This window comes from Sorex fumeus, unplaced genomic scaffold (assembly GCF_029834395.1).
Source record: "Sorex fumeus unplaced genomic scaffold, SorFum_2.1 ptg000054l, whole genome shotgun sequence".
Classification (NCBI taxonomy): Eukaryota; Metazoa; Chordata; class Mammalia; order Eulipotyphla; family Soricidae; genus Sorex; species Sorex fumeus.
Genome location: NW_026606111.1, coordinates 34303363 through 34328977, shown reverse-complemented (window position 1 = coordinate 34328977; position 25615 = coordinate 34303363). Strand labels below are relative to the sequence as shown.

Genomic DNA, 25615 nt, shown 5'->3' with positions numbered 1-25615 from the left:
ATTTTAAGATGCCTATTACATAAACTCGACTGAAAAGTTGTTATTTTTATGCACCTTTGAATTTGAATTCTAAATAACCCCTCCCCACCCCATTCTGCTTTTTCATACATTTTCTCCATTTTGAAAAGCATGCTTAAGTAAAACATCTGCTACACTATTCCTGTGTTGGGAGATATAAAAGGGAATTCTGCTGCCCCCCCCCCCCCCCAGTTTTCCCTTTTGGCTTAAATATTATCAACTACCTCATTTCCACACCTAAATGATGAGAAGGGAAGAGTACATTTTTCAGAATAACAACCTTTAATTAAATGCCCTACTAAAACACAGTAATAAGTACCAAAAAAAAAAAAGTGACATGTGACTATGTGCCAAAGAAAGGAGTTTGAGGGCTGTGGAGGAAAGATGGAGGGAAGGAGAGGTATGAAGTGAGGACAGAGAGGCGTTAAGAGTAGCTTCAGAAGAGTGCTAAAGGGAGAGGACGGCGAAGAGGTTTTTCAGAGGTAGGTGTAACAGGTCCCCACATACAGCGTTCTGGGAATGAAAGGGGGAAGATAATAAACTTTTTTTTTTTAAACTGCGCAGCTCAGTGCGTGGTGAAGTAAGGAAGGCAAAGAAGGAATGAAAGGCAATTAACATGTTTGGCCCCGTCCCTTTTATAGGCTGAAATGAGAAAAACAAATCAGAATACCGAGTGGGGCTGCTTGGTATACAGAAGAAAATACAGAAAAAAGGTTCTGAAAAAGAAGTTATCAGTTGATGAGGAGGATATACAGTGCTTGGTCGTGGCTGAGAGGCAGAGAACAAAGGCAGCCAGTTGAGTCATGACTGCCAAATTGGGGGAGGGAGTGGGTGGATGGGCGCCCTGGGGACAGGGCAGTGAACAAGAGACCGATCCCTCCCTCCACTAATCACTGCTAGGTGCAGACAACCCTTCCCCCAATGTTTCTTCCCTCCTGAGGCCTCAGCTCTGGCGGGAGGCGGGGCTTTGGGGGGCAAGGGATGAGGGGCGGCCAGACAACAGATTAAATGCCCAGACAACAGCAAGCTCTGGGCCCCAGCAGTCCTTGAGCGTTGCTAGGGATCAGGCTGGCTCAAGCCGATCGGCCGCCTACGTCCACCCCCCCTCTCCCCAGCCCCCCGGTTTTTCTTGTCTCCATGACAACGAGGAAGGGCCAACGTCCGCCAGCGCTGCAGCACGCAGCTCCCCATCTCACGCGGCTGGGCCTTTATCTCACCTTAGACTTTAACCATTTGGGGCAGGGATGGGATTTACGTGAAACGCGATTATACTGGCAGACGGTGCACAGTCATTAGCTGACATGTTGATGGCATGTGCATTACTCATGTAAAGCAATCATTGCTGGGAGATCATTGCTATGTAAAGCAATTACCCAGAAGCAATGCAGTTTTGATACAAAGGATGATAATTCGGTGCAGGAATATGCTAGGCTACGAAACTGAGAAGATGGCTGGAAAGCTGAGAAAAAGAAGCGGGATGACCGATTTCCTTAGCTTTGGCAGATCCATGTTTGAACGCAACACTGGAATAGGGGAAGGAGAGGCAAGCTAAGATGGGAAGGGGGAGCATTAATGAGTTGTTATAGTCACCTCAAATTTCAAGGGGTTCTCAGAAAGTTTCGAATCACAAGCAGGCCTCAGACAATCAAGTTAACTAAGATAGGACTGAAGGTCATTGGGGTGATAGTTAAGACCATCAGAGTGGAATGAACTAAATGGACACAGCTGAAGAAAAGAAGTTCAAAATAGGATGGAGAACATCAACATTTAAAGAGAAAGGTGGGGGGAAACTAGCAGTGGAAATTGGGAGAGAGTAGGTGAGGAATCAGAACCAGCAGCAAAATTAACACTGTACCAGATCAAAATTAATTTGAGCTTTAGCCTATACAGAATTCATCCTCTTTACCAATAACTGTAGTGGCAATCTTTACACTTAAAATGGGCATAATCGATTTTCTGTTAACTTAAAACAAAATGGGAAGAATTCGTTATATCTTTCATTATATCGTTCACTAAAAATATTTTCAATCAAAGGCCCAGAAAATTAAAGATGGGAAAAATTTGGAGATGGTTTAGTGAAATCTTCTGCATGTGAAAAGAGGCAATTTTTCTATGTATTTATATGAGATGCATGCAATTCCATATATCCTGAAGTTGTGAGCCACTAAATTCTAACCAGTACTGACAAAGGTGGTAGACTGAGTTCCAATTTCATCAACCAGAAATTGAGTTCCAATTTCATCTCTGAAACTACAAAAGGAAATGAAAAGCAGTAAACTGCTTTTGAGAACTCAATTTTAAATTCCAATTTTTTGAATTCAATTTTTTGAATTCAATTTCTGAGTTCCAGTTTTGAAAGTTCCAATTTCATCCCTGAAACAAAAGGAAATGAAAGTAGTATACTGCTTTGCTTTTTGAGAACTGATTTTTGAGAACTCATTTTTCTGTAGAATACAAACATTTTTTTAAAAAGGAGTATTTAACACAAGCATTTTTTAAAGTTAAGATTTTTAACATTTGTACTATAAATCCAATTAATACACTTCATCAAAGCTTTAGGTGAATATATCCGAAAACCACTTTGATAACCATCTTTATATCAAGCCTCAAGTACAATCTGATATTACAAAGAAATCATAGGATAAGTAATTGTAGGATAAGTACTTCTTTCATCTGTTTTACTGGGGTACTATAATTTACAATATTGTTAATTGTGTCTTCCAATGTACATAATTCCAACAGCAGTGTACCTCCCTCCCTCCCATAAGGATCCCAATGCTTCAGAGTAAGTATTTCCAAATGACTGTAATTTTTAAACCGTTTATGCTGTACTTCTGGATAATATTCTATTAAATAAACATTGCATAAAAATGTGGTAGCTTGTTAATATGACATAATGCATTTATGATCTCAACTATGTCAAATGTTTGGTATATATTTAGTGTGCTTTTGTTTTATATTACTAGTATGTCCGCACTAAATTTCAATAAAAATCTTTGTGAGGGAGGCTAAAGGGAGAGAAAAGGAATTAAGATGCATGCCTTGTAGGCACTGGACCCTGGTTTGATCCTTGGCACCACATGGCCCACTAAGCATCACTGTGTGAAACTGAGGCTCCTGAGCAATGTTGAGTGTTACCCTGGAGACACCAAAGCACCATCATAGTAAGACCCCGCACTGCAGGGTCAAGCAGCCCGCATCTCAAGTCCTCGACTGAACCAAGGCTAGGTTGGCTGAGAAGCACTGGCACTGGCCTCTAACCCCTTGAGCGCCAACTGGAAACCACTCTATCCCCTCTGTAAATCTGTGAGAAGGTCTAAGTAAGATCAAGTATAAAACAGGTATCGTGGCATCGTTATTAACCATATGAAATTAAAAAAAAATAGAATAAAACCGGCAGTCAGAATCCTAACATAATTCCTAATGACCTCCATCCTTACACAATCCTCTCCTCTCTTCTAGGGTATGGGTGAAACCCGTGATTATGAGACATTATACTCCAATTATGTTAAGTATTTTTGGATGGCCCTGAACTGATCAGGTAAGCTCTTGGAGAGCTGACATTTTTCTCAGATTGGTGGAAGTCAGAGTTTCAAAGTTGCAGTAACATCTCCCGAAGTCTGAAAGAGGCAGCTGCTATGTGAAAGGAGGTCACCTTGGCAGAACTGTGAGAGGCCACTAGGAGTTGAGCATGACTTTGCTTGTGGCCATCAAGAAAACAGGGACCCCAGCTATGAACAGCTTTGTAAAGGTCTATCTCACGGATATTCAATTAAAAAGATAAAAAAAAAAAGTAATGTGGAGCTCATGCCCAATTCAATCAGCTTAATCAATGGCTGAATAAATAGCAGTACTCCTACATTAAAATTTAAAAAAGGAAAAAAAGGAAACAGGGACTCCCCCCTCCACGCCACCCCCCAAAAAAACACCTCTGGGAACAATGACAATAAATCTGGAAGTGAATGTTTTTGTCAGGACTGTCTAAGAAAGCTCAGCTCAACTGACATCTTCATTTCTGCCTTAAGATACCCCGAATAAAGGTCAGAAATCTGAATTATAGAACTGTGAATAAATTGGCACTATTTCAGTTATATTTTAAAAAAGTATAAATTTTCTGGGTACAAAATATAAAAATTCTTCAGGTAAAAATAAAAACAAACCTTTGTTGAGTACTTTTTTTAGTACTTAAATATAACTTTGTAAAGAGGGGAAACAGCAAATTTTTGGTGGTAATTACAGAGAATTATTTAAATACCCGACAACAGACTCTTTAATTTCTTTATATCAATGATTTATATAGCATTAAGCCACTGTAAAAATCATTGTCAAATTCTCCCATTCTGCCGGGCGAGGATTTCTCTGGGCACTACTGAGAATTGGGTATCAAATTAGTCTTCGTTGATGGTTGTTGGAGTGCTGTCTGTGTTGTAGGCTCTTCAGTACATCCTTGGCCTCCACCTACTTGACAGAAAAATTTCCACAGGGAAAAATCATTGTTCTAGATAATTCTCATATGCAATGAATTCTGCAATCTTCAATATAAATAGAATTAGGATGTGCGATTTACCTGAGGACTTATTAGTTTAGGTAATATGGTTATAATAGTATTTGCATCTATGGGATGGATGTAGAAAGTTACTGCACCTCACTGCCACCAAAGTGCCCATGATTCTCCACCTGTGTCCTTGTGCCACCTACAGCCCAACTCTTCATTCCCTGCCTCCCCCTTCTTCTCTCCCTACTGCTTTGTAATCTGAGTTTTTGTAATCCAAAATCAAGGTCTTGTCATCATTCAATAATGCCTATTCCCTTGCCCCTTTTTGTTTCTCTATGAACCATAAAACAGTGAGCTCACCAGGGATCTGTAGCCCTCTCTCTGACTTAATTTCCCTTAACATGGTACCTTTCAGTTGTATCTGTATTACAGCAAATGGAAAGATTTCATCTTTTCTTATGGCTTGCATAGGATTTCACTGTATATATGTAACTGTATCCATTGTATATATACATTGTGATTACATTTATGTCATTGAACATTTTTGGGTTGTTTTCATACTGTATTAATTGCTGCAACAAATGTGTTTGCCAAATTTTATTATTTTTTAAAACTGAATCATTGTGAGATAGACCCTTACAAAGCTGTCCATATGTTTTAGTCAGTGTTCCAAAATCCATCCTTTCAACAGTGTATTTTTCCAGCACCAGTGTCCCCAGTTTCCCTCTCATCAGCGCCCCCCCCAACCCCCGGCGACCACACAGTCTGCCTCTATGACAGGTGCTCCCTCCCCCCTCCCTCCCTCTCTCTTTTGGGCATTGTGATTTATGTTTGCAGAATTTTTAATTAAATTTTCAAATGAGGTCCGGTATGGCTATGAGAAAGTGAGAAGACCCATATACATGTTAAATATCATGTCCATATTGGTTCAGGTTATTTATAAAAACTGTCCAGCACCCGAATCAAAGGTATATTAAAAAGCATTTATAAGCATTTATTATAGTGGACATTTACATGTATTTTCTACATAATCTGTCTGCTCATTTTTCATATCACTCTCTTTTTTTAAAATGAATCGCCGTGAGGTACAGTTACTTACAAAATTTTGTGCTTATGTTTCAGTTATACAATGATCGAGTACCCATCCCTCCACCAGTGCCCATTTTCCACCACCAATGTTCCCAGTATCCCTCCGCCATTTCCCCTCCCATGAGCCTCTGTGGCAGACGGAATTTCCCTTTTACTCTCTCTCTCCTTTAGGGTGTTGTGGTTTGCAATGCAGGTATTAATTGGCCATCATGTTTGGTCTATAGTCTACTTTCAACACACATCTCCCATCCCGAGCGGGCCCTCCAAGCAACCTTTACTTGGTGGCCCCTTCTCTATCTGAGCTGCCTTTTCCCCCAGCATGTGAGGCCAGTTTCCAGGCCATGGAGCGATCCTCCCGGTCCTTATCTCTAATATCCTTGGGTGTTAGTCTCCCATTTTGTTATTTTATATTCCACAAATAAGTGCAGTCCTTCTATGTCTGTCCCTCTCATTCTGACTCATTTCACTTAGCATCATTCTCTTTTTGGAGACATTCCAAGCAGTGTCTACAAGGGTCCCAGGACTACTCCAAAAAATGCTCAGCCTTCTAGGCCAGAGACTGTTAGTGCTCAGGCCCAGAGGTGCCAGGAGCCACAAGGATCACACCTAAGCACTCCTTGGGGCTAACCAGTGCCCAGAGATGATGAGGTGGGGGCAGGGTGGAGGTGGGGTGGTTGTGGAAGGGTCACTGCTGCAATTTTGGGGATTGAACTCAGATTCCCACACATGCACCATATGTACCTCTCAGTCCCAGTATGTGGCTACTGTCACAACCCCATACTATTTTCTTTTTAACCCAGGGCTATAAATTTTAGTTGTTAATATCCTTAAACACACATATATACATTTACAAGCATTCAGAGTGCTTCAAGTTTCAGGCTTTCCTGTGCTTATTTTATATAATCATCAAATTATATAATCTCAGCAAATTTCTAAATGACTGTTAAATATCTGTCATTGAAGCTATTTGGCATCTCCTTTAGAAATAATATAAAACAGAATCAACAACTAAACTCACTGCTTTCACTCCCAAATTTATTAACTCTCTTATGTCTGATAAGGCACTGCTCTTACTAATTTAACATTTAGTCAACAAACTTGAGCTGACCACTTATTATGAATGCTTCACTCCGCTATTCCCATTCTTTTTCATTTGAATAATTAATTCACTCTTTTCACCTCAGCATTAGCTTCTTCTACATGGGCAGTCATTCTAATCACCTTTCTCAAAGGGCTTTCCTATTCTGAGGACTGACTTAAAAAAAAACAACAATCATGTATTCTACAGGTACTTTTTTTGTTCTCCATAAAAATCCACCCTCAATACAGTCATTTCATCCCTCAAATACCTGCTGAGGCACTTATTTAGGCCCCCTAAGTGAAAGTAAAGTCCATGTCCTTTATTTTTTAAGCTAAGGAGAGACTGACAAACAAGTAACTATGATACACTGCAGCAAAGCAAAATTTAATAGAAATATAAGTACTCTTCTTACTCCCCCACGAGGGAAAAGAAGATATTGCATCTAACATTGTACTTAGCACGTGATTGCTAGTTAATAGGTGTTTATTGAGCAATTAAGTGAATTGCTTTCTTAAATGGGAGATAAAAGAAGTAAAATATAGCTTACCAAGTGTCTTGAAAGGTCTCTGACTTGGTGAATGGGAGAAGAAACCAGGTTTCAATGCATTTGTAATCACAACGTCAAAAAGATCTGGAAAATCATTCCTATAGAGCAACAAAATTTTTCAGAAATTTATGTTAAGGCATTAAAAACGATTTTTACAAAATTTCACCTTTACCTGATTGACTCAGTATCATTTCTTATCCCGTAATTAATTTTACATGCTTTCTCTAAATTTCAGCATGAGTCTTATACTGGAAACAGAAGGTGTCAGAGCACCAGTCTTCCTGACAATCCTTGAAATATAAACCTAAGCAAAAACAGCACATTAACTCATACTGCAAAGCTGGAGTTCCCTTTTTTGTAGTAGGTAGAGTAGCTGAATTTTCTTTCTTTTCCCTTTGGTTTATGGGCCACAGCTGGGGTGGTTAGGGGCCACTCCCACCTTGGTGACAGGGATAAAATTCAGGTCTCCTCAATGCAAAACATGCACTCTGTAGTCCACTGAGCTATCCCTCCAGCCCCAAATCAATACTTTCTAGCAATCAGAAATATTTATGAGCTCTTGCTTTCACAATTGTTTGGATATATGAGCTTGTAGAGTATTAGTCATTTTTGTATTGTATGTGTCTGACAGAAACCTAGCATTGTATCAAGTCAGGTCATATCTTTCAAAGAGTGTTCCAAAAAGGAAGAAGATAGTTTGTTTAGAAAATTGGTATGGGCATATAACTCGGCAATTTTTAGATAACAATAATGGATTTAAGTCAGGAAATTAAGGATTACTTGGGATGGCAAAGGAAAACTTGTGGTTCTGGAAGCCAGAGAGATAGCATGGAGACTGAGATTCAGTTCCTGGCACTGACTATGGTCCCTTGGGCACTTGCAGGAGAGAAGACTTAGCCCACAACCAGGAGTAGCCCCAGAGCACAACCAGATGTGGCCGAAAATCATCTCCATAATTAAAACAACACAGTCATTGTTGTGGACTCACTAATGTACTGTGGAAAGAATATTTCCCCAATATTATTTTTATACATCAATTTATCACAAACATATTTTATGAATTAAAATTACAGTAAGGAGAAAAGAGGAAGAAATGGTTGGTTATCTATACTAAAGAAAAAGAAGTTAAGAACCTGAATGTTTATTTTGAAGCAAGGTCACTGTTAGCAAGGCAAATAAGGTACCTTCTAAACTCTTGAGAACTCAACCTTATTTTAAGAATCCCAAATATACATAGCTCCAGAAACCAGAAAAACTATGCACAGCCTTTAGGAATCCTAAAGAACAATCAAACATAGAAATTAGGAGGCTTTGAGTGGCAATCATGTGCTCCCTTCTCTATCTGAGCTGCCTTTTCCCCTAGCATGTGTGGCTGGCCTCCAAGTCATGGAGCAAAATTCCTGGTACTAATCTTGGCCATTCTTGGGTGTTAGTCTCCTATTTTGTTACTTTATGTTCCCAAGACTCTTTAGCAAACCACAACACCCAAAAGGAGATAGAGAACAAATGAGAATGCCCTGCCACAGAGGTAGGGTAGGATTGGGAGGGATGGGGGGTGGGAGGGATACTGGGATCCGTGGTTAAGGGAAATGGGCATTGATGGAGGGATGGGTACTTGATCATTGTATAATTGAAACCCAAGCACCAAATTTGTAAGTCTACAACTGTACCTCATGGTGTCTAATAAAAATTTTAAAAAAAAGAAAAAAAGAAAAAAATCAGGAGGCTAAAATGTTAGCCAGAGGTCATTTATGAGGTTAAAATTTATTCCATAGAAGCTTAGCTGAAATATGAGGAAACTTTAGCAGAGATCTAGTAGCTCATTTAATTTTATTTATATAAAAACTATTTTTTATTTTTGAAAGGGATTTTGAGAGACATACTTGGTGTGCTTGGGGGAGAATCCCAGCAGTACTAAAAGGTCCCTGTGGTGCTAGGGGTTGAGTGAGAGCTGGCCACGTGCAAGGCAAGTGCCATAAGCCCTGTGCTACATCTCCAGCTGTAACAGTTCACTTTAGAGAGTTTTACTCTGATGATGGTCCATATTTGAGGTATTGCTGTCTCACTTTTTGTTTTGCTTTGAACATACCCAGTAAGGTGCTAAGGGACTCACTGTTTAGGGTCCCTCCTGATAGCACGTGAAGGAAGATATGCGGTGTCAGAGATCAAACCCAGGTTGGCTGTGCTTTTTCCTCTATACTATCTCTTGAACCTTACTGTTTCAATTTAAAAAATTACTTTATTTTAAGATGGCTACAATAATGTTAACTTTTATGAGATAGATGCATATAGTTACTACACCTTCAAGTGTCCATTCACCCTATATCACATCTAGTCCACCTCTTCCTTTCCTTTCCTTTATCCTATTCCACTTTACTCTTTTTAATGACCACAGAGTTTTCTAAAATAAGGGCATATACAGGGCTACATAATATTCCATTATGTACATATACCACAACTCCTTTATCCATTTGTCTTTCTTTGGATTGTTACTATATCCTGGCTACTGTATTAAGCACAACAATGAACATATAGGAGCATTTATCATTTCAAATAAATGTTTTTGTATTTGAAGGACAGATTTCAAGTACAGTGCCTGAGTCTTATGGAAGCATGATTCTTAGTTTTTTTTTTCTTTTTTTATTAGTGAAAAACCATGAGGTACAGTTATAGGCTTACAAATTTTGTGCTTGGGTTTCAGTTATACAATGATCAAGTGCCGTTTTTTAGAGAAATCTCCACTCTGTTTTCCATAACCAGACAACATTCACACCACAGTGCATAAAAGTCCCTCTTTTTCTGCATCACTTCCAGAACTGGTTGTTTCCTGTGTTTTTCTTTCTTTCTCTTTTTTCAAATCAAATCACCATGAGATACAGTTAACAAAGCTTTCATGATTGGGTTTTGGATCTAACATCTTAAATGCAGGTGTGTGCACCGAGACAGGCTCTTCATCCTCCTTTATCCTGAAGTCTGGTACTCACATAAAGAGAAGCCTGGCAGCTGGACTCTCAGTGTTTTGACTCTGGAACCCATCAATCTAACTTTTAAAATAATTCAGGCTTAAAGCTTATATATAAATCTACCCAACAGAAAATAGCAGTTCCTTGCAGGGCGCTTGAACTTATATCCTTCTTAATTTGAAGTCTGCATGTTTATACTATCTTGATTTTCAAGAGTGTCCAGTCTCATCCCTGTGCTAAGTGGTGAAATACGCGACTCCACACTAAGATGGTTATTGATAGGTCGTACTCAGGGCATGTTAGGGAGCATAATCTATAGTTTGTGTTCCTCAGTAATCATCAAAGCTAAGAAACCAAATCCAAGGAAGATGCCTGAGGGAAACATGATCCTCCACCTTTCTGAAAATCTGAAGCTCAGAGGATCAGTATACCCTGAGGAATACTCCAGGAACACCACTTCACTAAAACGCACATGCAGTGGGATAGATGCTGCTGTTATAAGACACAACCACCTGTACTCATGATTGCTTAAAACAACGATCTGGCCATCACTTATCAGTATTTTAAAAGACTATGAAGAGGGAATGATACTTCACATACCCAAGGATATATTCACAGAGAAGTCGACAGTAGTCACTGTGAGAACTGGTGATCAGCAAGAGAAATTTCCCAGCACTCTTTAGTTTTCGGAGCCATTTCTTGACAGATTCAGGACATTTGTGTATATACTTGCCTGGATCTCTTTTTATTTCTGGAAAATATATTCCAAAGTTCTCTGAAAAATAAAAATATAATGAGATTTGTCTTTGTTTTTCCTTTTGGACTCAGTGTGTTCTAGACAAGCTCATCTCAGTTACAGACATAATTAAAATAAAAATAACTAGACTCGAACAATCTAGCAATAAAATCCATTACTACTTCTCAAAAATCCTTGTACTTTAAAATGTGTTAACTCGAAATGTTAGCTATAAATATCTATTAATAATTTAACAAAAACTCACAAATGTTTAACATAATTAACACTAAAAAATAATAACAGGCATTTTAAAACTGATTACACATGAAATGTCAAGTGATTAGTATTTGTTTGTTTTTGCCCAACCTGGCTTTGCCCAGGATCTAAACCTGATTATACGGGCAGGGATCACTCTTGGCAGGCTTAGGATTGAATCTGGGCTGGTCACATGCAAGGTAGGTGCCTCATCTGCTGTACTCTCTCTCCAGTCTGGATTAATATTTTTAAAATCTAAGAAATATTTGTTGTAGTAAAGAGGCATCTTAATAGTCTGAGTGCATGCTTCCATGCAGCAGGCCTGGGTTTGATATCTGGGACCCCCCCCAAGCACAGAGTCAGAAGTAGCTGCCCAGCCCCAAAGGGTGTGAGCCCAAGATACAAGATAACATAAATATAGTTTCAACATTAAGGACATCTATTATTTGCAACTTATATAATCTCTACTCAGAAAAGAAAACATTGTGAGAATTTACCATAACCAGATCTAAAATTAACTAAACAGGGAAAGCCAGGTATGAGCCGGTCGTGATGGGGCGACTAAAACCTCATGGGAAGGGGGGCATTCCCGGCTCCTCCTTCACACCCTACCGAGGTCACGAGTTGCCCCCCACAAGCGGCTCTTGTGCACTGCCATGGCTCTAGAGCCACAGAAACCAATCTTATAACTATCTGACTCTCGGCAGAAATACTTCCAGGCTTAATAAGTAAAATATCAGAAATCCAAAATCATCATTTGGTTCTTGTAACCAGCTGTAGAAAACAAATTATTTCACAATGCCTTTTCAGCAGGTCTGATTTTGGGATGTAAACTCAAATAATATTTGTGCACCTTTTGTCAAAACAATGAATCTAATCAAAGTAGATATAGTGTTAACTAGAATTCATCTACCTTACAGGCATTGGGAGGGTTGGGAGGGGGGTATATTGGGGTTCTTGGTGGTGAAAAATAAGTACTGGTGAAGGGAAATGTGTTTGATGATTGCATGACCGAGACTTAAACCTGAAAGCTTTGTAACTTTTCCTACAGTGATTCAATAAATAAATAAATTTAAAAAATAATACATTAAATTAAATTAACTAAACAAAAGAAAATTTTACAATGTAAGAAAACTAGACCATAAACAAAACAAAAAATTGTATTTTTTTAATTTTGCCCAGCAGGACATTTGTGTCTAAGTATCTTGGATCTCTCAAAATCTTAAAATCTTCATGGCTATACAATGACCCCTACTATATACATAAGCACGTGTGCGCACGCGCACACACACACACACACACACACACACACACACACAATGACCCCTAATATATACATATGCATACACACACACACACACACACACACACACACACACACACACACACACCACGGCCTAGGGCATGGCTCAGTGACTGAAAGCACCTACTTTTAGATTCCAGGGCTGTCTGTGAGTTTCTAGCATGGCTCTCTGAAACCTCTGCATTGCAGCACTGTGTGATCTCTGGTGCACACTCAGTGAGCACAATAAAAGATGTGTGATCCCTGACAAGCACTACAACTAATGGTGTAAACACTGTAATGTATAAGCACTGTGGCCAGAAATGCCGCAACACTCCCCACCCACCCCTTTTTGGGCGCAGGTCAAGTATAAAGTCTGATCTCAGTAATCACAACAGCATCATGTAAAGGGAAGGGAAAAGGGAAGTTAAAATGTTTTCTCCTTCAGAGAAGTTTCTCTCCATTAAGAGAAAATTAAAAAAACTAAACAAATAAGCATAAAAAATTGATGTGTAGGTGACCATCAGAGTAATGCAGAAGTCACGTCTTTCAGAATTTATTCTAGCTGAGAGTCAAAACATGAGATCATTTTACCTAGATACAGAAACAGCTTTTAGAGCCATGGGAATTTTATGGTCAGACTAAAAAGCTTTATAGTACATAAATGCTGAAAACATTTATAGGGTTATACTTCTCTAGTAATATTTTTTTAAATGGCATTTTTTCCTTAGCTATGTATATTTGGTGCCATCTAGTGATCAAAATACAAATTACTACTAAAATTACTGTTCATTTTGATTTTTTTAAAAGCACATGCATTTTAAAACTACTTTACAGAATAATTTCTCTCACTTGCAGAATACAGAAACACAGTAGGTTAATAACAAATAGCCAACAGGAGCTGTGAGCTGGCCTACAGAACTGAGATTACCAAGAATCCTGTGGCGAGAGCATGGGAGGGACCTTGAGACCTTGGGGGAGGGACCCTCTGCTGGTAGGTGTGGCAATGGAATGTACTATTTTATTTAATTTTATTAGTTTCTTAATAAGCCTGGGCTGGAGCGATAGCACAGCGGATAGAGCGTTTGCCTTGCATGTGGCTGACCCGGATGACCTGAGTTCGATTTCTCCACCCCTCTTGGAGAGCCCAGCAAGCTACCGAGAGTATCTCGCCTGCACGGCAAAGCCTGGCAAGCTATCCGTGACATATTCGATATGCCAAACACAGTAACAAGTCTCACAACGGAGATGTTACTGAGGCCAATCACGATCAGGATCACGATAATCTTGTTGTTCGTCAATTGCCTCGAGCAGGCACCATAACGACTCCTTCGTCCTATCCCTGAGATTTTAAAGTGCCATATTCAAGGCTCCTTCAGGGATAGGAGAATGAGACCCGTCATTGTTACTGGTATTTGGCAGTTACTGGGCCCACTCGAGCAAACTGATGAACAACGGGAGGACAGTGCTACAGTGCTTAATAAGCCTAATTGAGGGGCTGGAGCTACAGCACAGCGGGTAGGGCAGGGCCTTTGCCTTGCATGTGGCCGACCCGGGCTCAATTCCCAGCATCCCATATGGTCCCCCAAGCACCACCAGGAGTAATTCCTGAGTGCATGAGCCAGGAGTAACCCCTGTGCATAGCCAGGCGTGACCAAAAAAAAAAAAAGCCTAATTGAAAAAAGTACAAATTTAGTTACAGAAAATTTATTCGCTAAGATAATGAGGGTTGTGCTTTACTCACAAGTTAGACTGTAATTAACAAACCAGAAAGGGCAAGGCCTAATACTAGTAAATGTCTGATCCAATGCTATTCATGGGATGCTCTTAGGTTAAAGGATCACCGGCTGCAGCTGGAAAAACGATTTTTGTTCTCTAGTAATCTCCAATCACTAAGGGTTAGGAGACAGAATTACAAACTCACCTTAATTACTAAAACAAACGAAGATATTAAACCAAAGGAAGAATTTGTGCAGTGTGGTATGCTGAACTTGCCTATTAAATGATCTCCCCGCGCCAACCCCCACCTCTATATTAACTCTGAAGGTAGCAAGTTGTTCTTTCTGCTGGAAATGGCGCAATATTCCGCAGATAAAGGAATTGGTGCAGGAGGAGACCAGGAATATTTATATTTATTTGTACTGGAAGTAATAACTTAGTTTTTAAATATATAATCTAGCAGCAGGTAACAAAAACTGTATTATTAATTCTACTAGTCATCCTATCTAAAGTGTCCTTTCATTTTTAGACTACTGAAAAAACATAATTTTTAATTATATTTACTAATAATAGATAGAATAGGGCAGGGACTTTAAAACAAATGAAAGATGAAACAGTCCTGTTTTTCCTAACCCACAAAGAAGCCTGTGTTTTCACTTAACTTTTAAAGAAATTTGCCTTAACTACCACTTTAACTCATTTTCCTGGCTTCCCCAGCTCATTTCCTTAAGTGCTGGTATTTTAGGGAATTAATAACAAAGTACAGAAAAGCATGTTCTATAAAATAGAAGTTTAGCCTGCCTCAGTTAAAAGTTTGATTAATAAGGTAAGGTAAAGGTAAAGGCCCTCCTGTTGATCATCGATTTGCTCGAGCGGGCCCAGTAACGTCTCCATTGGAGACTTTGTTGTTACTGTGTTTGGCATATCAAATACGTCACGGGTCGCTTGCCAGGCTTCGGTAGCTTGCCTGGCTCTCCGAGAGGGGCGGAGGAATCGAACTCGGGTCGGCCATGTTGGCTGCGTGCAAGGCAAACGCCCTACCGCTGTGCTATCGCTCAGCAAAGTACAGCAGCAATTGGATACAAAAATAAACAGCCTGTATAATCAAACAGAATTCAGGATTTAGGGACCTCTTGTGGTAAAACAAAGTACGTGCAGCTTGAATATCTTAAACACTTTTTGTTTTGATAGATAGACCAAACATGATTGCCACCCATTGCCTCTTTTGCAAACCACAACACCCAATAGGAGAGAGAGAACAAAAGGGTATGCCCTGCCACAGAGGCAGGGTAAGATGGGGGGGATGGGGGGGTGGGAGGGATACTGGGATCCGTGGTGGTGGGAAATGGGCAATGGTGGAGGGATGGGTATTTGATCATTGTATAATTGAAACCCAAGCACAAAAATTTGTAAGTCTACAACTGTACCTCATGGTGTGTCACTAATAAAAATTAAAAAAAAAAAGATACTTGTGTCACATCACTATCTCTATTAAAGCAAATGTTTTTTTCTTGTTAACTTTACCACTACTGTTTGCATGACTTGGGGCTAAAGCTTTCAAAGCTGCCATCCAAGGGACCAGATGGGATGAGAACACCTCCACTCAGCCTCTTTTAAGGTTCCTTGTCTCCACTGCAAGATGTATTTTAGAAGAAATCGAAACTTCCTAAGATTTTTTGGGGAGATGAATGACATTAATTATCAAAATGTCCTTTGTTTTTCTTGTTTATAGATGGCAAAGAATAAAATATTTGATATCATTAACAGATTTCCTATTTATCTGCTTTATTTGTACTCAAAGTATTTTTTAAAAAAGAAACCTGAATATCTCGAAAGATTAAAGTGCATATACATGCTAAATCCTATGTCTAGAGAAGGACAACAAAAGATTGAGAAACAAAGTACATGTATATTTTAGAAATTATAATTTGGAACAGTACAGCCGGTAGGGTGTTTGTTTTGCACATGGCTGACCCCAGTTCAATCCCTGACACTACGTATGGTCCCCTGAGCACTATCAGGAGTGATCTCCACACAGGCAGTTGTGGCCCAACCCTCCCTCCCCCAAATTTTTGATTTAATAATATCTGACTTCCATCTCTGTAATTTGAATCATATACCTGCTCTCTACCTCTAAGATTTTTATTTAACTGATCTGAGCTGTGTCAATAACATTTATTTCAAAAAATGAACCCAAGTAATTTTTAATGTATAGCTAGGATAAAGAATTATTTTTATAAGATTAAAAAAAAAACAATGTAGGGCTCATGCTTTTATTTTCTGTGTAACCTGCCCACCGTGCCATAGAAAACAGGGAGTTCTAAATTCTAAAATACCTTTATTTCATAACATATAACCCTGCACATATGAACTGCTTCTGATTATCAATGTCAATTTGATTGATGATCTTGAATGGGTATTTGATCATTGTATAATTGAAACCCAAACACAAAACTCTGTAAGTCTACAACTATACCTCATGATGTCTCACTAATAAAAATTTTAAAAAAGTTTATTTTTTATACTTATTATACATGGTATTCTAAATTTAGTTTTTAAATAATAGTTGTACATTTCACATCTATAAGTGAGAATTCCTGGGAAAAGAAGGTTGACAGAATTCCTCTAGATAAAAATTAAACAGTTCATGTAAGCACAGATAAGCCAAAGGGACTCCTTTCTCAAGTCATTAAACACGCAGATCTTGGACTGACTATGTTTTCTTAAGTTATTAAAGTTTTAGAATTCTTTCTTTTAATTTAGGGGGTCAGGCCCAGCAATGGGGTAACTCTTGGCTCAGCACTCAGGAATTACTTCTGGCGGTGATCTGAGGGTCCTATGTGATGCTGGGGAATGAAATGGCTTGGCCACATGCAAGGCAAGTGCCCTACCTGCTGCACCATTTCTCTTGCCCCCAGAATTTTTCCATTTCAATGACTTCAAATAGGGCTGTGCTCCTAACCATTCCTACCCCAATAGAATATTATATTATACTCAAACTGGCCAACTCTCCTGTTGACACTGGAGTTCACAAGAGGTTTCCTCCTAGGATGCCAGAATGAATCACTATAAAAGAATTTGGTTTCCTTTTTCTGACATTGTGACTGGACAGAAACTCCATTTGTGTATAATTATATGGGAGATTAAGCATACCGCAAGTTTTTTTTCCCCACTTTTTTATTGAATCACTGTAAGATAGATCCTTACAAAGCTGTTTATGATTAGATTTTAGTCATACAGTATTCTAACACCCATCCCTCCACCAGTGTGCATTTCCCAGCACCAGTATCCCCAGGTTCCCTCCCCCCACCCCCCACCCCCTGCCTTCCTCTATGGCCTGAGCTCTTCTTCTCCTCCCTCCTTCCCTCCCTCCCTCCCTCCCTCCCCTCTCCCATTTTGGACACTGGCATACCACTAGTTTTTACCTATGCTTTTTGTTCAGCATATTTGAGAATTTCCTAAGATATTAAGATTCATTTTAAAATATTTTAATCATGTTAACATAACTTTTATGAATGGAAAATTTAAAATAAAATTACTTTAAATTATTTTTATTTTAAATAATAATTTTTACTTATAAGTAAAAAATACTTACTTATAAAAACAACCAACATGCTTTTACTGCTTATTTTCACAAAACACTATTCTCAGACCTTGATAACTATTAATTTGTTTAATTCTTTATAATAATCCTGTGGAAAAGGTCCTTTATTATTCCCATTTGGCAGTGGAGGAACCTACAAGAAGGGTAACGAACTTGCTGAAAGTCACTGAGCTGTACTGGGGGAGAAATAAGACTTGAATACAGCCAGTTTGCTTGAAGGGTATGGGACTACACAAGACTCTGCCTGTCCAGAGGCAACAGAAATGATTCTATAAAGATCACCATAAAATTGTACACACGCACACATGCTTGTATATGGTGACAACAGTTTGTGTAAATTTGGGGATTTTAGGGCTGATTGTAATTTGAGTAATTTGAAATTTAAACAAATCTAATTAGAAATCTGCAGAGCAAAATTATTTGTTGATAAAATTTTATTTATAGCTACAACATCTAGAATTTTAGACATTGGGAACCTTTGAAATCATCTACTTCAACCCTGTTATGTTAAATATGGCTTAGTAGAGACCAGAGTTTTTGCTCAATATTATAGTTTGCAAGAAATGTGGAAACAGAATTGGATCTAACTTAGCTGGTATTGTCTGAGAGAAATGTTACACATTCAGAAGCAGCATTAGTAAAATGTTTTACATGATAAAAGAATATATACATAAATATATCACATATAGAAAAAAAGATAACTTTCACTAAGGAATAACCAGTATCTCCCTACAAGGCACCAACCACCCCATTTGTTGCCTAGAAATGTCTGGGTCTTATGCCCTCTCCCAGCTTGCCGGTCCACCAATTACATCTGTCACATAACATGGTATAAATAATTTAAAACATCCATACATGTTTCTTTATGAATGTGAGATATTTCAGAAAAGGAGCTGTCTTTATAATCATTTATATTATTGATGTAAGGTACGCAGCAGTGGACTGATAGTTATAAAAGTGTGTGGGTAGGAAAACTTCAGCAGACAAGACTTAATAGATTGTCATATACAACAGAGGTTGGCAAATCACAGTCCACAAATTAAAATGGAATGGTCATTGACACAGCAACAAAGAACACCGCTGGAGGGCACCACAGCTCCTGGAGAATGCTCCAGGTCCCAAATAGAGCCGATCTGACCGGGAGGTCCCAGATGGGGTAGGTGTCGTATCCCGCCTTCTCCAGATGGAACCCTGGTGACCATGAGTCTCTACAAGCATTGCTTGGGCATGCGGGAACCAGGACAATTTTTCCAAACTGCGCAGCCGCGTAACATCTCCTTATATATACAAAGTGATCAATGGAAAGTAAATCATCCAACGTTTCTCCCTGAAAATCAGGCTTAACTCTTTTGCAAACCACAACACTCAAAAGGAGAGAGAGAACAGAGGGGAATGCTCTGCCACAGAGGCAGGGTGGGATGGCGGTATGGGGGAAAAGAGGGATACTGAGATCCGTGGTGGTGGGAAATGGGCACTGGTGGAGGGATGGGTATTCAAAATTTAAAAAATAATAATTTAATAAAAAAAAGAAATAAAACGCATAGGTAAAAAAAATAAAATGAAATGGTCATAAAGTATCTAGATAAAGTCTGCAATCTTCATAAAGGGGTGGGGGGAGTTTAACTCTAGTTACATCCTTGCACCACATAGGGTTCCCTGAGTATTGTCATTCCTGGCGTAACTCCTGTGCATTATTAGGCATACCCATCACCCCTTCCTCCCCCCACACAAAAAAGAAGTTTGGTGCTATAAGGGATTATCATTCAGGTAGAGAAACTGCCTTGTGTTGTGTTTTTCCCAACATCTGGCGCCCAATGTGGGGCGAAGGATGACAGGCACGCGGAGAAACACCCTCTGGGAGCAGCTGATGGCTGTTCACTTTATTGCCGAATACACAAATATTTTATAGAGTCTAGGCTTACAGGAAGGTCCAATTACATAAAGTTTAGCATCCTTGGTCTATCACTTTGTCATCTCTGCACTGCCCAGGCCAATCCCATTCAAGGCTAAATGTTGCTAGGATGACTTGCTAAGTGTATATCAACAGTTTTTTGTGTCTTGGGCATGTGTGACTAGGAGGTTGAGTGAGGCAACACCCGGTGCTGACACCCTGTTCTTGCCAACTTCGTCTAGATACTCCTTACAGTGGAGCCTCACGTCAGGACCTCCTTGCAAGGTCGGGTCTTATCTGCTCCAGGGCACGTCGCCATGCTCCACAGCGTATAATGTGCAAGGCTCTTAGTTTGCACTCCACAAGCCCTTACCAGCCCCGCCCTAGCACTTCCAAGCATGGCTATTTTATTCAAAAAAGGAAGAAGGAAAGTTTGCTTATTGGGTGATGATGTAACCCAAAAGCAGACCACTTGCTTTGCATGTCTGAGGCACTAGATACATTCTTGGCACTGCAAAATACATAAAAGTTTGCTTATTCCTGAATAAATATAGTATTTCGTAATTATAAGAGAGCCACAATACACAAGAGTTGCAACTTACTATTAGAAATGTCAACATGACTAATTAACAAAAACATTAGCTGGAAACTTTTAAAAGTACTTAGTTTCTTAGCAGAATGAGAAAATATTAGAGATTACAAAATCATGTGATAAGACTCTTATTTCTGAAGACAGTATAAATACCCTTATCTTTTTACCACAATGGATCCCCTTGCATGATGTGCTTACCCCCCAGTTATTCTCTGGCCTTGGTCTTTTTACTAGGTCAAAAGAGGGGTCTCTTCACTCTGTCATCTTGTTTAAGCGAACTTAAATCTACTTTTGCCATTGCCTTTATGATTCTAATGTATTTTCTCTTTAGTTTCTAAGTAAAATGTTTTCAGCTTCATATGGTGTACTTGCTAACAGAGCAACAGCAAGGATCACAGCAAAGTACTATAGGTACAAACCTGAAGGCCAACGGAGGGTACTACTTTCACTCATTAATGTCAGGGGAAATAAAAATGTCCCAGAAAGGCACATGATGGCTTTATCAGAAGAAGCTAAAGACTTTTTAGTTTAAGATGAGTAAAGATCTTACTGCTTAAATACAATCTCAGAAAATTAGCTGCACAAAAAACAATGTTTCTTGCAGTAGCAAATTAGACACCTCCAGGTAAAACCCATGTTTCAGGGGCTCACTTCAAAGAACATTAAATTTCATCTAAAATAGTTTTGAAATGCATTTGCCAGACACAAAATCACCTTGGAGGGTTGTTTCTGCCAATGGAAGTCATCATCCACTGATTATCCTGAAATATCCCCCTCCTCCAGAAGCTGGAACAAATTAGGATGTGGCTTGGAGTGAGGCAAGCTTAGGGATGAAAGTTAAGAACTGACTTGTCTGCTTTAAAGCACACAAAGATCAGAAACATCAGGAAGAGAGAGTCAGAACCTAGACATATCGGCTCATTTCCTATATGTGTCCAAATTTAAAGGATAACTGCCTCCCACTAAGGCCATAAATGCTCATTTACTTAACCTGAGACAGAACTCCCACTGTTTTTTCCAAACCTCCTTTATGTCTGTTGAATATAGTCTAGCTGAATCCCACGGACGCATTTCACGTATATTACCCACACTATATTACATTCAGTTTCTACATAAACGTAAATAAATAAAATCCATCTGTTTTGGCAAACCGGTCTTCATATGAGGCACAGAGAAAGGAAAATCGAGGCATAGGCTTAGTACCTAATACAGTTTGCAGCCTCTGCTGTAGGATCTCAGGTAGGATACAGTGGTAACAAGGACGAGAAGCATTTGAAGGTGAGTAATTCTGGACCTGGCTGGTTTCCAGAGAATATTCCATCCCGGCAGAGCTTCTCGGTCTCTCCTCCTCTAACTTAACTCTTTTCATCTCCCTCACTCCATCTGTTTCCAGTGTCTAACTAGTACAAGTTTATATATTTTGGCTGTTTTAAAATGATAAATCATATTAAGATAATCACATGATTTCTAACAATAAGGCTTTTAAATTAAGTATTTAAAAAAACTTGGGGAAACATGAACAATCTAAAAAATAGTATTAAGAACTTTATTATTAAAGGATTTGAGAGAAAAAAATTTCTATTTCTTTCTCTTGGGCACTTGGTTCTAAATTGCGAGAAGGCCTCAAATGAACAACTTACGAGAAATGCAGCTGGGCTTTGGGGATGATGCTTGTGCCAGGGCAGTGGGGAAGAAAGAGATAATTTCTCAATCCAGAAACGAGAGGAGATTCAGGAGAGGGTAAAGTTTGGATTGGGCCATGGTCAGTGAGATAGATTTCAGCAGGGTAAGAAGAGCATGTGAACAGAAAGAACAACAGAAGAAATGGCACAGCGTGTGAACTTTTGAAGAAGATTGGGGCTGAGAGTAGAAGGGAAGTCTGAATACAAGTGAAAGTTGTTCTTAATGACTAGACTGAAACTCATTTGTTTCTCCAACACTTTTGCCCAAAGTGTTCACTGTTCTTCAGCCTAGACCATACCAACTAGATGCCATTACCTCAAAACTGATTTCTTTTCTGCTTTTCTAAATTCTGCTCTGCTTTTGGGACTCAAATTAATTCCTATTGACTTTTTCTTGTTTCCAACTAAATACTGTGATCTGATATTCCAGTTCTTATTGATTTTTCCTTGTTTCCATACCAAATACTATGATCTGATATTCCAATTCTTGTTCAATTATTTTTTGTTACATAATAGATTTTTCTCTTCCATATTTAAAATATTTAAAATTTAAATTTAGGGCTAAAGTGATAGTACAATGGGTAGGGCGTTTGCCTTGCATGCGGCTGACCCGGGTTCGATTCCTCAGTCTCTCTCGGAGAGCCTGGCAAGCTACTGAAAGTATCCCACTCACACAGCAGAGCCTGGCAAGCTCCCTGTGGCGTATTCGATATGCCAAAAACAGTAACAACAAGTCTCATAATGGAGACATTACTGGTGCCTGCTCGAGCAAATGGATGAACAACAGGAGGACAGTGCTACAGCAGAAAGTGCTAAAATTTAAATATTTTGAATTTTTAAATATTTTAAAATTTTAAATATTTAAAATCATTTAATTTTCTTTTACTATTACTACCATAAAAATAACTTTCTCCTTTTACCACAGTGATTACTACTAAGGTGACTAGGTTCTGGACACAAAGAATATATTTTACAAAGGCAGTTAACAAAAACTTTTCTTCAGGTTAAACATACAAAACATGACATTTTATACCGTAAATAGAGTATTATGTATTTTAATTAAATCAGCTTTTTTCCCTTGTAGCTAATGGTAAACTTCATTCCTGTTCAATCCAAAACTCAGGCTTGCTTATTTATTGTAAGCTTTAATTAACACACTGACACTGGCACTGCAATTTGTGTTAATTAAACCATATTCAAGTGTAAACCACGGGTGGGACAAGCCAGCATTCTAAAGCAATGCATTAGGACTCTCAAAGCTAATGATCTTAGGGGCAGGCAGTATTGCAATTTTTTTTTTTTTTGGCTTTTTGGGTCACACCCGGTGATGCTCAGGGGTTACTCCTGGCTTTGCACTTAGGAATTACTACTGGTGGTGCTCAGGGGACCGTATGGAATGCTGGGAATCAAACCCGGGTCAGCCGCATGCAAGGCAAACACCCTACCCGCTGTGCTATCACTCCAGCCCCACAGTACTGCAAATTTGAATACTGGTATATACTTAGTGCTCATCTGTAATTTTTTTCCAGAATAAAGCATGATAAATCTGCTGTAAGTGGAAAGCAGTTCTAGTTATTTAGGTAGAGAATCTATAGGTTCCTAGAGAAACCAAAATAACCTAGTACTACTATTCTCTTTGTTTTGGGGTCACATCCAGAAGAACTCAGTGATCACTCCTGGCAGCACTCAGTGGGCCATATGTGGTGCCAAAGATCCAACCCTGGTGGGCTGAATGCAAGACAACTAACTGCTTCAACACTGTATTGTTTCTCTGGTCCATATTCCAACTTTCTTTTGACCAGGAAAAAATATTTTTTAAAGGGTATGTCACAAGTTGTCAGACTTTTTTTCCCCCCCTGAAAGGAGATGTCAGCATTTATCCAGAGAATCTGAAGGCCTAAAATTATTCAATATCCAATAAGAGCATACAAAAATTCAACTTAAGTGAGACAAATATATTTTGCTCACAGCTTTGGCAAATGTAAGCAATAAACACTAAGTGAGCTATGTGTTCTCAATGAAAAAAATGCAAATGGAAAGAACTTCATAGAAGATCAATGACAGGTCAATTTATTTGAAAATGATGACAAAGAAAATAGGGTTCCTTCCAGATAAGAACTCCATTTGAAACATTAAAAAATAATAGTTTAAATGTCTCGTGCCAATAAATTAAGTCATTAATTACAAAGCAGAGTAAGAGTAAACAGAGAAAGGAATTCCTGACTTACAGACGACTTCATTAAGTAATATCTATTTCTACTGACATAAGTAAGGAGAGTATCCATTTCATTACTACAGAAAAATCTTCAAAGGACAAAGTGGTTCTGCACTGGGATAGACACACATATGCAAACACACCCAGGTGACCTGGATCCATACCAGACAGTCCTAATTCAAGTTGCAGTTGTACAAATTACTTGGATAAATGTCTTAGTCACTCAGTTTGCTGGCTCAACTGTGAAATGATGATAATGGAACCAATACCTTATGGTTATTAAGTGGATGAAGCACACCAACATATGAAAACATTCAGCACTGTGCTTGGCACACAGTAAATCCTCTGTGTGAGCTACTGTGGCTTAAGATCAGATATTTAAATCAGATGTGAAAAACCGTGGGCCTATCATGGATTGCCCGGCCTATAAACTACATCCAAAATGCAAGACTTTCTTTTTAAAATGGCACTTACTTTTGAGGCATATTAAAACCAAACCAAACCAAAAAACACTCTTTTAATGAAAACCACTAAGAGTTCAACTGATCAAGCGGTATACAGTTCCTTTGTCACTTCTATGATAGAACACAGAGATGGATGGTCCACTGATTCATTAAATAATTGTTCACAGGTCAAACATCCATCTTCTCAGTGTACTGATAGGAAAATTGGGTTAGAGAGGAAAAAAGCATGCTGGAGAGAAAATGCAGGTTTTTCTGGAAATGCTGGTGAGAAAAAACCCTTTTATACCATAGTTCTGTCTACTTCTCTTTACTATGTTATATCCTTTATTAGGGCAGAGCAATAGCACAGCGGGCAGGGTGTAGGGTGTTTGCCTTGCATGCATCCAACCTGGATTCGATTCTTCCGCCCCTTTTGGAGAGCCTAGCAAGCTATGGAGAGTATCCAGCCCATACGGCAGAGCCTGGCAAGCTTCCCATGCATATTTGATATGCCAAAAACAGTAACAACAAGTCTCACAATGGAGATGTTACTGGTGCCTACTCGAGCAAATCAATGAACCATGGGAGGACAGTGCTAACAGTGCTAATCCTTTATTAAGATATTTTAATGTCTTTTTGTCAGGTAAATGTAACTAGCAAACACAATGATTTATGTATGCTTTTAAACATAAAAATAGAACAAAGACAAACATATTTAGTAGCTGATGTATTTCAGTGAAATGTAAATCTTTGGACAGCTCTTTTTAAAATCTATTCAATATATTTAAGGAATTCCTTTTGAGAAACAAAACTCGGAGAGGCCAGGGGCTCTGTCTGGCTGTGTGCGGGGTGCGAGGCTCCAGGGGAAGGACCTCCTCAGTGTAAAGGAATTTTTAAGGTAATTAAGAACTATGACACATTTTCTGACAGCTGATTAGAGCTTCTGGATTCAATAGCTCAGGTTAACAACAATAGAAAAATAAAACAGTTGTCATTATTTTTA

General features: G+C 38.9%; 1 protein-coding gene across 1 annotated transcript in view; it reads right to left on the bottom strand.

Annotated features, from left to right (window-relative positions):
• NT5DC1 (5'-nucleotidase domain containing 1) overlaps window positions 1-25615 on the bottom strand; it is a 138485-nt gene that overhangs the window by 10449 nt on the left and 102421 nt on the right. Inside the window, exons 7-8 of the mRNA XM_056125196.1 lie at window positions 10794-10968; window positions 7231-7328 (exon numbers count right to left, since the gene is read on the bottom strand). Coding sequence (XP_055981171.1) covers window positions 7231-7328; window positions 10794-10968 — 273 coding nt within the window. The remainder of the gene's footprint in view (window positions 1-7230; window positions 7329-10793; window positions 10969-25615) is intronic.